We start from the raw sequence: 12,320 nt of genomic DNA on the forward strand, positions 1-12,320 counted from the left end.
ATTCTCCTTTCTTTAAGAACAAGCGGTGTTTGAAATCAATGCTGCAGACTGCAGCAAACCTAACTGTAAGATTTGGACCAACTGTATAGTCTCTGATGTTTAATAGGATAATATTGTACACTTCAACAGAATAACAATAAAAATTTGTATTTTATTACTGTGTAGCACCGGATACATTGTGTGTAATGTTTTTTGATGAGGATGTATTCATTAAGTTCCACACCAAGCAGGTCTGGTGTTGCTGTCTGCAGGGCTGCCTTTCTGTCAATCACGGGCTTGTGCTTCGTTACTCTCGCGATATTTCACGCGATCGTCGCCTCCCAACAATCAAAACAATCCAGACAGCAGAGTGTAGTTCTTCCAAAGCTATCGTCACTTTTACCCCCCAGCACTTCGGAGTAACTTTTGTAGCAGACTCTTAAAATGCTTAAAACTGGAAGGTAACATCACAAGGTAAAGAGATCCATGTTTGAAGCTCGAAGATAGTGACAATTCCTGTTTTGAAGCTGGCTATCGCGTTCTGCCGGAGATGTGTTAGCATTAGCTAAGACTAGCAGGCGGTTTCAAACTCTTTAAGGTGTTCGAAAGTTTCTGTAAGGCATAGATCGAATGATGCCGAGGATTTGGTAAAATATGCTAGTTTATGTTGACGCACAAGAAAATGATTTATACCTTGATATGAATCATGACAATGTCAGACGTGCTTCTCGATAGTTAACGCAATACTCGTGCCTTAAGAACGCTGGGTTGTTTTTGTCTTTTTTAATTGGGCACAATAGAAATAACGGAATGTAATTTGTTTTGAAATTGTTCCCGATAAAGTGGCTTTGTCGTTGCGATGTTGTGGATTTCCAACCACTGTGTGACAACACCGGGCTCTCGCAGAGACACTTGCCCTGTGCAGTGGTCGTCGCGACAGATGTTCCACATGTTAATACCCCGCTATCTGAAGCCCCCTCGGCCATTATTGCCAAAGACAAATCTCCGTTAAAACCTTAGGTGAACTACAGAGAAAAGGTTGAAAAGAGGCTGGTTTGTAATTATAAGGTGCACTAGTAGTTGATTTTACCTTTCTCTGGTTGAAGCAGTACTGCTAGATTTTTGAAATTGTTATAATTTGGCAGTGCTAATTGTAAATTAACATCAAGGGGCAATTTGGGAAGTGTGGGATCTACAATTAATCAGTAAAATTTAAAAAAAAGGACCCCATTTTATTTGTTAGCCTCTACTGATCAATTAATCATTAAACCCACGCATAATGAAAATATGTTGCCTATTTGCAAAGTATACAGATTTATAGTTCCAGATAATGTCAAAGTAATATTTCTGGACCATTTAATTGTGGTTATGGCATGCCTTTGCTGTGTCATTGTTTTGATATGCTTATGTAATGTCAAAATTAATTTTCTGAGGTAAAGCTTTTCTCTTTTTAATGGGTTTTTTCCCCCCTCCACACATTTCAAAATTTCTCACAGGGTAAAGAAAGGAACTTGATTGATTTTGTGTAAAAATTATGCCTGAACACTGCCCTAATTCTAAAGATACTAACTGCATCACTTAGGGTTATTGATATTGCGACGAGAATACTAGTTTTACTTGTTTAGTTGTGGTGTGTCTAGAAAATAACCCCAATAATTTGTGATAATGGAACTCCTTGTTAGGTAGCATTGAACAAGCAATCCAAGCATCATTACAGATGTATGTAATCCATTTAGTCATTTATTGTCTATTTACATTCGCCTAACCTTGCAAATTTGCCCTTGATCACAGACAGTGATTCAATAATTGCCAGTCTGATGGTGCGTTCAGGTGATGTTGGAAAGCGTTCCGAGCTTCAGCTTTTTGGAATTAAAATGGGGAAAAACATTTTCCATTCTATTTGCGGGCGGCATCTACAATACAGTTGACATTATTTCGAGGTAGGTAGTGTTATTGTGCAAGAAATGAAGCGTCCAACACTGGTTAGAGATCGAAACGAAGGCACGCGATTCGTTATTCCGAGGAGCACGCGAATGCGCCATCGCCCTGATTCAGTCAAGCACGCGGCCATTCACAGTTTAATGTCCTCGCGGTGACTCGGGATGACGAGCGCGCCGCTTTGCTTTGTTCTTTAGCGTAAGATCTTAGCGCTGCCTTGCTCGGTGCCTTTGGAACCCGCCGCGTGTGAGTCGTCCGGGCTGAGCGTGTGAAACGATGCCGATGAAGTTGGAAAGTAATGAGAAAGGATGCTGAAGCTGCCGGGAAGCCCGCTTTGTTCGCAGGAGCGCAGGGCTTTTGTGCCGCCATCCTCCCGCAGCTCATCCCCTGCTGCTTTGTGCTCACTTGGCCCTCTGATCCCGACCGGTAGGTGCACGTCCGCCGCCAGAGCACCGCAGTTTTAACTCGGTCACCTTACCAGCCTCCTGGTCTTTATGTGCCATTAAAATAGCTCACATACGTTACCTGCTGAGAGAGAAAACTACTGACTCATCTTTTTTTGGTGGATTCTCAAGACTGAGTAGTGACCGTGTGGTGTTTAAGAGTAATTAAGTTAATTGAAATTGAGTCTCATTTTACATTTTTTAAAAATTCTGAAACAGGAGCATCTACCTCCACCGTCTTTCTAGTTGTGTTTGGTTGCCTGATTCATGGGGCAGACCCCCCCATCACTGTGATGGTATCAGCAGTGCCTAAATAATTAACTGGGACTCTTCTCCATCAGGACCCTCTTCCCTCACGCTTCCAGTGTCACGAACTTGAGTTCCTGTCTCCAGCGTTTTCGAGCTGCACGCAGAACATTTGTAAATGTTGAGTCAGAGATTAATTCGGATGTCAGGAGGTGGTGCCCGGCAAAAGGAAATTGGACAAGTGAAGTGGTCTCCCCCCCCACCTCTGCCTCCTGGCTGATGTATATTTGCAATCCTATGTGAAAGATGAGAGGAGCAGCCTTGTGTGTGTGAAATCCTTCCTTCCTTCTCCACAAGATGATTCCCTGTTTAGCTAAAAGACCTTGTTTTGTTTTTATTATCCCACTTCTGGCAAATGTTAAAATAATAGCATTTGTAAGAGATGTATTTATAACCTGTCAGATGCCGGTGGGACAAATAGAGTCCATTGATCTTAATTGTGGCAGCTTGTAAGGAGAGTTTGTGACCCTAATGGGTCCTTTCTGTTTGCTCTCTGCTGTGTTTCCAGAAAGAAACGTGCTCCGTTTCCCTTGCTAAGCTGTTTTTGCATTTTTCGCTCAAGAGGCAGACTGAAGTCGTCCGTGCCGTGTCACACGGTTCACCTGAACCGAATCAGGTGTGCGCGCATGTTTTCCGCAGCTGCTATGGTGACCCTTTTCTTCAAGGACATTGCCTGGCTCTGCAGCTGCGCCTTTAAGCAGAGGTGGTGGATTTCGCTGCCGTATTGCAAATAGTTTATGGCTTAATGGTAATGCAGCCAGCTTTAAAAACAAAAATTTAAATCCTTTTTTATCTGTCAAGCATGATTGGGTTTATTGATGTATAACCACAGAACACTGAAAAGCGTGACCTTGACTGAGGTGTTGGAAATCTGCAGCTATGACCTGATGTGTTGGACACCTGACCAGCTGTGCAACCATTTCCATTCTGGCCAGTAAGCAAGAAGTGCTGCCAGGACAGGCTTAAAAACATTCATTAAAAAAAAAAATCTTTTTTTTTTACCCTTAATAGCAGTCAAAATATCTTTTGCAGTTGACTTGAGGTCTTTTGTGTAATAGAACAAAACCTACTTGACTTTAGTGTTTGAAGCCTTGGTTTATTTCTGTGTGCCTGCTGATGTGCTGCGTGATATAAAGGCGGTACTGTGGCCTTTATACGTCACTACTAACTTCATTTGTATGAATTAATCATTATAACCAAAACGCTCTTCCTCTCCACCCTCGCCACCCCCCTCTTCCATTGCCACCAGCAGAAAGTCCTCCGATAAACTCTCCTCATCGAGTTCTGGCTTGTTTCGGACTTAAATAACGCCAAACATTTTCTGGGGCTTGTCAAATACAGGGTGTCGATCCGACCAGCAGTGGACCAGTCTCCCCCACCTCTGACCTCAGCTCAGCTGCTATTTAAAATAAAAATAGTTTCCAATCATACCTGGGTCATCTGTGATCCAGAAACTTCATTAAATATTCATATTTCTTAGAATAGTAGTGCATATATAGCATGGTGGAGCGATCGTTCCTCACAAGTCCGAATTCTTGGACTTTTAAGGTGGCCGGGCAGCAGGATAGGAGCCATGCAGACAGGCTCCACTCTAATGGATCGGCTGAGCGTGCGTAGACACTTGCGCTTCCCTCCTTCCTGAGTGTTTGACTTCATGGGAGTTATCTAACACAACCCTGGCACACTCGGAGCTATTTCTGCTTTGATGGACTGTACCGAGACCAGGGAGGTTAAGATCAGGGCTTGAGCCGCTTTTTGATTCGTTTTTTTCATCCTAGTTGGACCATTTTATTCTCTCAGTAGTTTGGAATTCTGTTCTGACAACATGGAAAATTCAAATCCGTCAGAGAGGCCATAGAGTATGTGGTCAGCTGGCTGTTGCTCTGGTGTAATGGGCTCTTGCTCAGGGCTAATATAAAATACACAGAAAGTTGGAAATATTTTGCTGAGTGAGCAATAGAATGTCGCACATTTCCTTTATGTAACCTGGAACAGTCGCCTAAATGTAGCAAATTACCAGGAATCTTCTTGGATAATTCTAGAATCCTACAAAAGTGCTATCGATTTGTCTGACACTAATTTCTGGAATACCGGTTCATGCTTTACGTGCTGGTGTGTCTTTCAGTGAAGAGCGGTGTGCACTGTCAGTGGTGGACTGTGACAGCCCGCAGCTCGGTAGTACCATGAGCCTGTACGGGACCAGGGCCGGCGGCGGCACCGCCGGGACGGCGAGAGAGAGCAGCGGAGCGGGAGAGCATCACCGTGAGCAACGCCGACGCTCCAGCGACCGCTCCCGGGACTCCTCCTATGAGAGGGGGGAGAGCCAGTTGACGCCCTGTATTAGAAATGTTACCTCTCCCACTCGGCAACACGGTGAGGGAGGGCTCGATTTAGCCGCCGCTCTTCCTCTGGCCCACCAAAGAATCGCATGATCAGCTCTTCTCCTCTGCAGACCGTGAACGTGGTGACGGAGGCTCATCGTCTAGATCCTCCAGTCCACGCCCTCCCAGGAGCCCCCAAACTGCATTGCTAAGTGGATACATCTCCCGGTCCCTTGTTCCTCCTGTAGCAGACCACCACTCAAAGTGTCTGGGCGACACCATCTACGTGTATGACCTGAGCAGTAAAGAGGGCCATCGCAGTGGCCCGAGGCTCGGAGAACGGGTCACTTTAATTGTGGACAACACCAGATTTGTGGTAGATCCATCTATCTTCACAGCTCAGCCAAACACCATGCTGGGAAGGTAATGACCTCAAGTGACCTCAGATTTGTTGGATACGTTTGGAACAACTAGTCCCACTCTGCCTCGCACAATTATAAATCAATTTCTATCATTCTAAAATAACAAGAATCATGATTTGTGATTTCAAGGAGGCTTCTAAGGCCGAAGTTTGGAGCTGCGGCGCTCTCACAACCTGTCCATTTGGTTATTTTTAGGATGTTCGGCTCCGGGAGGGAAAACAACTTCACACGCCCCAACGAAAAGGGAGAGTTTGAGGTTGCTGACGGTATCAGTTCTACAATCTTCAGGGCCATTCTGGTGAGCAGTTCCAAATGTCAACCCATTATCGCTTTAATGGTTTCAATGGTTCTGCCCTTCTTTCCTTCCTTTTTGGAATTATTTTCACCATCTCTGAACTTTGTCTCTGCTTGTCTGACAGCTTGAAAACATGTATTTCCTTTTCATCAAAACCCCAACTTTAAACAATGGACATCTTTTTTACAATCAAATTACAAGCTAGGAAGTTTATAACAGGGGAGGAAAATATTATTATACATTTTGCATTAAAGTTACATTAGGCTTTGAGGTTTAGCTCGAGGCTAACGCTAACCTGGATTCTATAAAGCTCAATATTAAGATATACAGACTGACATCATGTGTGATGCATAATATCCCAGAGGCTGTCCTCAGCCTGAGGGGTGGGGGTGGTGCTGGTATGTGTACTGAGCCCCCAGAGGGGCCAAAACACCCCATCAGGTGTACTGTAGTTTGAAGCACTGCTCCCGAGCTGTTCCGCCTCCACATCTGAGCCTCTCGGACCACCTTACTCTTCCTCCTCCTCCTCCCTTCATTCCACCCCCCTCCCCCCCCAGGAGGGCTGCAACCCCCCTCCACAAAGTTAAGCCAGTTGTTACAGAGGGGGTGTTCTTATCATCTCATTTGCATTGAGAAAAAGAAGATAATTTAATGTTTTTATAATAGACCCACTTCCACAATGCTCCCCTCAAATTCATTTCATCTGTCTACAATATTGAGATGTTTTTCTTTCATTTTTCTGTTGGTTTCAAAAATAGGATTTTTATTGATCTTATTTTATTTCCTGTCGAAATAGAAACTGAAGAGTTGTTCTTCCCCAGCATTCTTCTCTTTATCCTCATAGTCTCTCTCGCCCCCCTCCTTTAATCTGTGATGTACATTAATGTCATCTCCACCTGCTTTCGCCCCCCAGTTTCTCTCTCCCTCCCCCTTCTCTCTCTCAATGTCTCTCTCCTCCCCCCTCTCTCTGTCTCTGTCCATCTCCTTCCCTCTCTCTCCCTCGCCCTCCCCCCCTCTCTCTGTCTCTGTCCATCTCCTTCCCTCTCTCCCTCGCCCTCCCCCCCTCTCTGTCTCTGTCCATCTCCTTCCCTCTCTCTCTCCCTCGCCCTCCCCCCCTCTCTGTCTCTGTCCATCTCCTTCCCTCTCTCTCCCTCGCCCTCCCCCCCTCTCTCTGTCTCTGTCCACCTCCTTCCCTCTCTCTCTCTCCCTCGCCTCGTCCCCTCCCCCCCTCTCTGTCTCTGTCATCTCCTTCCCTCTCTCTCTCCTCGCCTCCCCCCTCTCTCTGTCTCTCTCCCCCCTCTCTCCCCCTTCCGTCCCCCTCTTTCTATCTCCATCTCCCTCCCTCCCTCTCTCTACCTCCCTCTTTCCTGCCCCCTCCTACCGCTGTCTCCCTCTCACCCTCCCTCTCTCTCTCTGCTCCCCCCTCCTACCTCTCCCTCCCTCCCTCCCCCTCCCCACCCTTTCTCCCTCCCTCCCTCTCCCCGTCTCTCTCTCCCTTCCTCTTCCGTTCCTCGTCTCCTCCCTCCCCCTCCTACCTCTCTCTCTCTCTCCTCCCTCTTCCCCTCCCCATCTCCCTCCCTCCCCCTCCTACTCTCTCTCCCTCCCTCTCCCCGTCTCTCTCTCTCCCCCTCTCCCTTCTCCCTCCCTTCCCCTCTACCCTCTCTCTCCCTCTCCCTCTTCCCCTCTCTCTCTCCTCTCCCTCCTCTCCCCTCCCCATCTCCCTCCCTCCTCCTCCTACCTCTCTCCCTCCCTCTCTCTGTCTCTCCCCCCTCTCCTCCCCGCCCCCCCCTCTCTGACTGTGTGAGGGAAGCAGCATCACTAATGGCGTCTTGTATTCTCTCCTGTGCTTGCCTGTGAATGCCTGCCTATTTTCTTCCTGTGTGCGTGTGCACGTGTGCGCGCTGCTGCCGAAAATGGCAGGATTATTACAAGTCGGGGATAATCCGCTGCCCTGACGGTGTTTCCATTCCGGAGCTGAGGGAGGCATGTGACTACCTCTGCATCTCCTTCAGCTACAGCACCATCAAGTGCAGAGACCTCAGTGAGTACGCCGCTTTACTTCTCGCTTTACTTCTATTCCGGGTCCCAGCTGCCGGGGGAGCGAGGTCGTCTCAACACCGCTGCTGCATCGCTGCTGTTAGAACAACTTGGTTTATCTCGCTTTGCGTTGGTTATTTTGATATTTGCTGATGCCAGGATATTATTGCGAAGATAAATGGCTGCATATGTGAAGAGCAAACGACATTTGTGTGGCGTTCCTGGGCATATTTGTGCCTTTTGTTGGTCTCTTGAGTTTGTGTGGGAGGTGCAGCTTCAGCTCCCAGGCTCTGTGTGTGTGTGTGTGTGTGTGTGTTTTGGTGTTCTATGTAGGTCATGATTAGCTGAGAGTTTCAGTATTTTTTTAGGCCGCTTTTCAGGGTTTTATTTTAACATCGCTATATTTCTTGCGTGGAGAGCGTCGCGTTAATAACAATATTTAGGTCAGTGCATGAACTGTGCACAGTGTTTTGGGTTTCCAGAAGCCATTTTCTTCCAGAACTCAACTTCCTTTCAGTCTCATTACTGATTAATACTGAATTAAAATGAATGCAAAAGATTTTACAACAATTAAATCAAACTAATATCTAAGTTTTCCACGTAACCTAAAAAATGTTTATTTGAATATATCGATTGAGCCCAAAGAATCGTCACCATTTCTGGTTAGTGTTCATACCTTCTTCTCCCCCTCCCTCCCCACACACACACACCCACCCACACACACCCACCCACACACACCCTCCACCCTCCAGGTGCCCTGATGCATGAGCTGTCCAACGATGGCGCCCGGCGTCAGTTTGAGTGCTACCTGGAGGAGATGGTGCTGCCACTGATGGTTGCCAGCGCTCAGAGCGGAGAGAGGGAATGTCACGTGGTGGTGCTCACTGACGACGATGTGGTGGACTGGGACGAAGAATACCCTCCTCAGATGGGAGAGGAGTACTCGCAAAGTAAGTGCTCAACAAAAACAGGCCTGTAAGAGTAGATGCCGGGGGGGGGGGTCTGGTTACCAGCTGCAGCAGCCTCACTCTGTCTCCTCTTCAGTCATTTACAGCACCAAATTGTATCGATTCTTCAAGTACATCGAGAACAGAGACGTGGCCAAGTCTGTGCTGAAGGAGAGGGGGCTGAAGAAGATTCGCCTGGGAATAGAAGGTAGTCCAGAAACATCCACATTGTTATTTCTTCCAGAGGTAAAATCCTGGCTGGTTTTCTAGATTGAATTAGGAAAGAATTACTCCTACTTTCTAAATGTTCTGTTGACATTTTAAATTCATTGGACCGAGCACTAAAACATGCGGAACTCCGTGATGGGCTTCCATAGGAGCAGAGGATTCATGACTAACAGAGACTAATTGGAAAGGATAATGTCCAGTATGTTTCCCCTCTTAGTGAGGGAATGTGATGGTCAACTGTGCCAAAAATAGGGCTGCAGCTGTCAAATATTTTAGTTATTTTGGCCTTTCAGACATTCTGCTGAAAATTCCTTTAGATAATCGAGTAATTGGACAAAATAGATTTGGGTCTGTGAAAAAGAGGAGCCTCCAGCGGGTTAGGGCGGGCGTGGATACGACACAGACACACGACGTGCTCCGCCCGGACGCCTGTAGCTCTCAGAACGAGGACGTCTGCTCGCTCACGTGGTCGCTGTTGCTACGATCCCTCAGCTCCTCCATCTTCCTGCTCTTTTCTGAACCTTTTCACTGCCTTCTCCTTTGTTAGCACGACGTTGTGCCACGTTAGAAGTGGTGCTGTGAGGTGCTACGGTGCTGTGAGCTTTACATTTAAATCAACGATTGCTCGAGGCATAGAAAATTGCTCCATTCTTTAATTGTAATGGAGCTACTCGAATGACTCGTTTCAGCCCGAATGAAACGCAGCACTGAGGTCTAACAGGACCAGAACAGACGTCAGTCCTTTATCCGACTCTGAGGTCACTGCTGACGTTCACTTGTGCTTTTTCTGTACTATGATGAGCCCTAAATCATGACTGAAAGTCCTCAAAATGTCTATTGCTTTAGCAGCAGGCACCCAATTGGCTGACAGCTACTTTCTCTGGGATCTCAGACCATAAGAGCAGCCTCCTGCATTAAGTGCATTTAATCACAGCTTCCCTAAAAGGCTGTGGTCCAAAACTGGAGACTAGGGTCAGCTCGATCATGTCTGACAGAGCTATGCTAACGGATGTCATGGGCTCTAAGAGACACGTTGTTGGTTTAGCACCAGGTAGGAGTGGAGGGAAAAGTGAGCCCATCCCTGTTGTTCTGCCATCTTGCTTATTTAAGACACTCTCGATCTCCTTTAGAGTCCTCGATTTCCTTTAGAGTCCTCCTCCCTCCTCTTACCAGTGTTTTAACTTGATAGCTCACTTAAGATGGGAGGAATTCGAAGGTTTTTCTTAGAATGACGCTACTAAAATCTCCTTTCACTCTGAGGGCTACTGAGAGTACATTTAATTTTCTTATAGCGCTGTTGAGATGCTGCGACTTTCATCCTCCGTATCAGGCCACATCTCCCACAGTTATCCATGAAACCCACAGCTGTTGGGAGGGGGTCCAGAGTCCGACATCCTCTCGGCATCCATTTCTCTTTGAAAGGAGGCTATTTTGTTGTCTGGCTTTGAGGGAAAGTTCCTGGAATTTCCCTACCAGGGTTAAAACAATGTTGGCTTTTATTTATTAACTGTGATTTGGCTTTACACGCTGTTCAGGATGATGTCATCGCCTAGTAACGCCCATAATGGAGGACCCGAGTAGAACCAAAAAAATGAACGCAGCCCAAAGCCAAACATCATCTCAGCGCCTAAATATTGTGAGGGACAGTGTCCAGTTAAGATGACGGCACGTCTGGCAACTTGATCAGGAAAAACTCAAACTGTGAGATCTAAGAGGTGCCGCTCGCTCCATAAAGAGCCGGGGTGGCTTTGCTGCCTCGTTCTGGACCGACGCTGCTGATCTGTTCTCATTCCAGGATGAGAATAATTGATCTGATTCTTGACCGGCTGGTTCCCGCAGGTTATCCCACCTATAAAGAAAAGGTGAAGCGGCGCCCGGGAGGTCGTCCGGAGGTCATCTACAATTATGTCCAACGTCCATTTATCCGAATGTCCTGGGAGAAGGAGGAGGGGAAGAGCCGCCACGTTGACTTCCAGTGCGTCAAGTCCAAGTCTATCACAAACCTGGCCGCCGCCGCCGCAGACATCCCTCAGGACCAGCTGGTGGTCATGCAACCTCCTGGGCCACAGGTGGACGAGTTGGACACGCTGCCTCAGCCGCCGACCATCAACGAGCCCTACCAGCTGCCAGCCGTGCAGCCGGGGCCGGACAACAACGCCAGCCCTCAGCTGGCACAAGGCTACGAGGGGCCCAATCAGCAGGTTCAGGACGGTAGCAGTCCGGCGGCGCACAACCTGGCCCACAGTAACCAGCAGCTGCAGCCGCCAGCGACGTACCACTACGACCCAGACCCCGACACACCGTCCCCCTCAGCATGAGAGCGGCTGCGGTCACACTGGCAGCCACCAGTCAGTCCCTCCAGCATGTGTCACACCTGTCTGCCGCCGCCGCCGCCGCCGCCGCACACGTTTGCCTTTGCAGTGACCTCTCGACACAATTGAGCTCCGTTATTAGAGTAAACGTGCAGGACTGTTTCATTTCACAAAAGCTGCTCGTTCACAGCAAACAACGAAATGTTTTTACAGCTTAAAACCTCACGCGAAGCACAAAGTTCAACATTTTGACAAAATCTTTAGGTTCCAGTGATTCCTGGAACTCCTGGACGGACTGACGGGTGCTTCCCTTCACTGGCTGGCTTACAGGACGCTGGAGGACGCAAGGAGTGATTCTGGGAAAGGAGGAGCACACAAACCCCACCAGCTTTCAGCAGCCAATAAGCACACAGCAGATCACCTCCGGTCACGTGGACACGGACCATCGAAGACACGCCGCCCCACCTCCCCGAGTGGCAGAACACCACTTTGCCTTCAGTTTGTGGCTCCGCGCGGCGTTGGGCCGACTCTGTCGGCATCAGGCGTCATGGACTGTCACTCGCTTCAATTTTTAAAAATGTAATCTGACCAAAGCAGGTTAGTTGGAGTGTGGGGGGAAGGGGGGGAGGGTAGATGTGTGTGTGTGTGTGTGTGGGGGTGGGTGTGTGTGTGTGTGTGTGTGTGTGTGTGGGGGGGGGAGTGAGAGAACTTGGCCCTTTTTTAGTTCCCTCTGGTCAAGTACTGAGGCTCAAAATTAAAACCCAATTATCCTTTAACTGTAATGTCTCCTCACATCTGGCCAGCTGTTGTCCATGTACGACATCTTCATCCCTCACTGATCCACAGCAATTTTTATAGGAACAACACATGGAGGCATAAACGCGCCATGATTCCTTAAATACATCCTTAAGTAATTACTTAAATGTGTCATTAAAGTACCGATTTGTTTTCTGGTCCTGTGATGCTGCACGTTTACTCCTCCGTGCACAGATGCAAGTAAAAATAAATTATTCACAAATGAAATAGTCTGCTGCGGTCATCGTAACAAAGCAGAGCGATGGTTTACTAAATACACACATTAAAGAGTTGGTT

At 47.6% G+C, this 12,320-nt stretch overlaps 1 protein-coding gene across 3 annotated transcripts; it reads left to right on the forward strand.

Annotated features, from left to right (window-relative positions):
- Positions 1-294: 294 nt before the first annotated feature.
- On the forward strand, positions 295-11,857 carry btbd10a (BTB (POZ) domain containing 10a). Of its 3 annotated transcripts, XM_057051505.1 has the most exons (9): positions 314-453; positions 2,115-2,343; positions 4,792-5,039; positions 5,119-5,410; positions 5,605-5,707; positions 7,625-7,745; positions 8,494-8,691; positions 8,786-8,896; positions 10,756-11,857. In XM_057051505.1, exons 2-9 carry the CDS (start codon positions 2,216-2,218, stop codon positions 11,232-11,234), a joined length of 1,680 nt encoding a protein of 559 aa, XP_056907485.1. In that variant the 5' UTR covers positions 314-453; positions 2,115-2,215; the 3' UTR covers positions 11,235-11,857. The 3 variants fall into 3 exon arrangements, with proteins under 3 accessions (XP_056907486.1, XP_056907485.1, XP_056907484.1); XM_057051506.1 differs by lacking the exon at positions 2,115-2,343 and having other exon boundaries at positions 295-453; positions 10,756-11,856; XM_057051504.1 differs by lacking the exon at positions 314-453 and having other exon boundaries at positions 486-2,343.
- The last annotated feature ends 463 nt before the right edge of the window (positions 11,858-12,320 follow it).

The sequence above is a fragment of the Takifugu flavidus genome, chromosome 13 (assembly GCF_003711565.1).
Source record: "Takifugu flavidus isolate HTHZ2018 chromosome 13, ASM371156v2, whole genome shotgun sequence".
Lineage (NCBI taxonomy): Eukaryota > Metazoa > Chordata > Actinopteri > Tetraodontiformes > Tetraodontidae > Takifugu > Takifugu flavidus.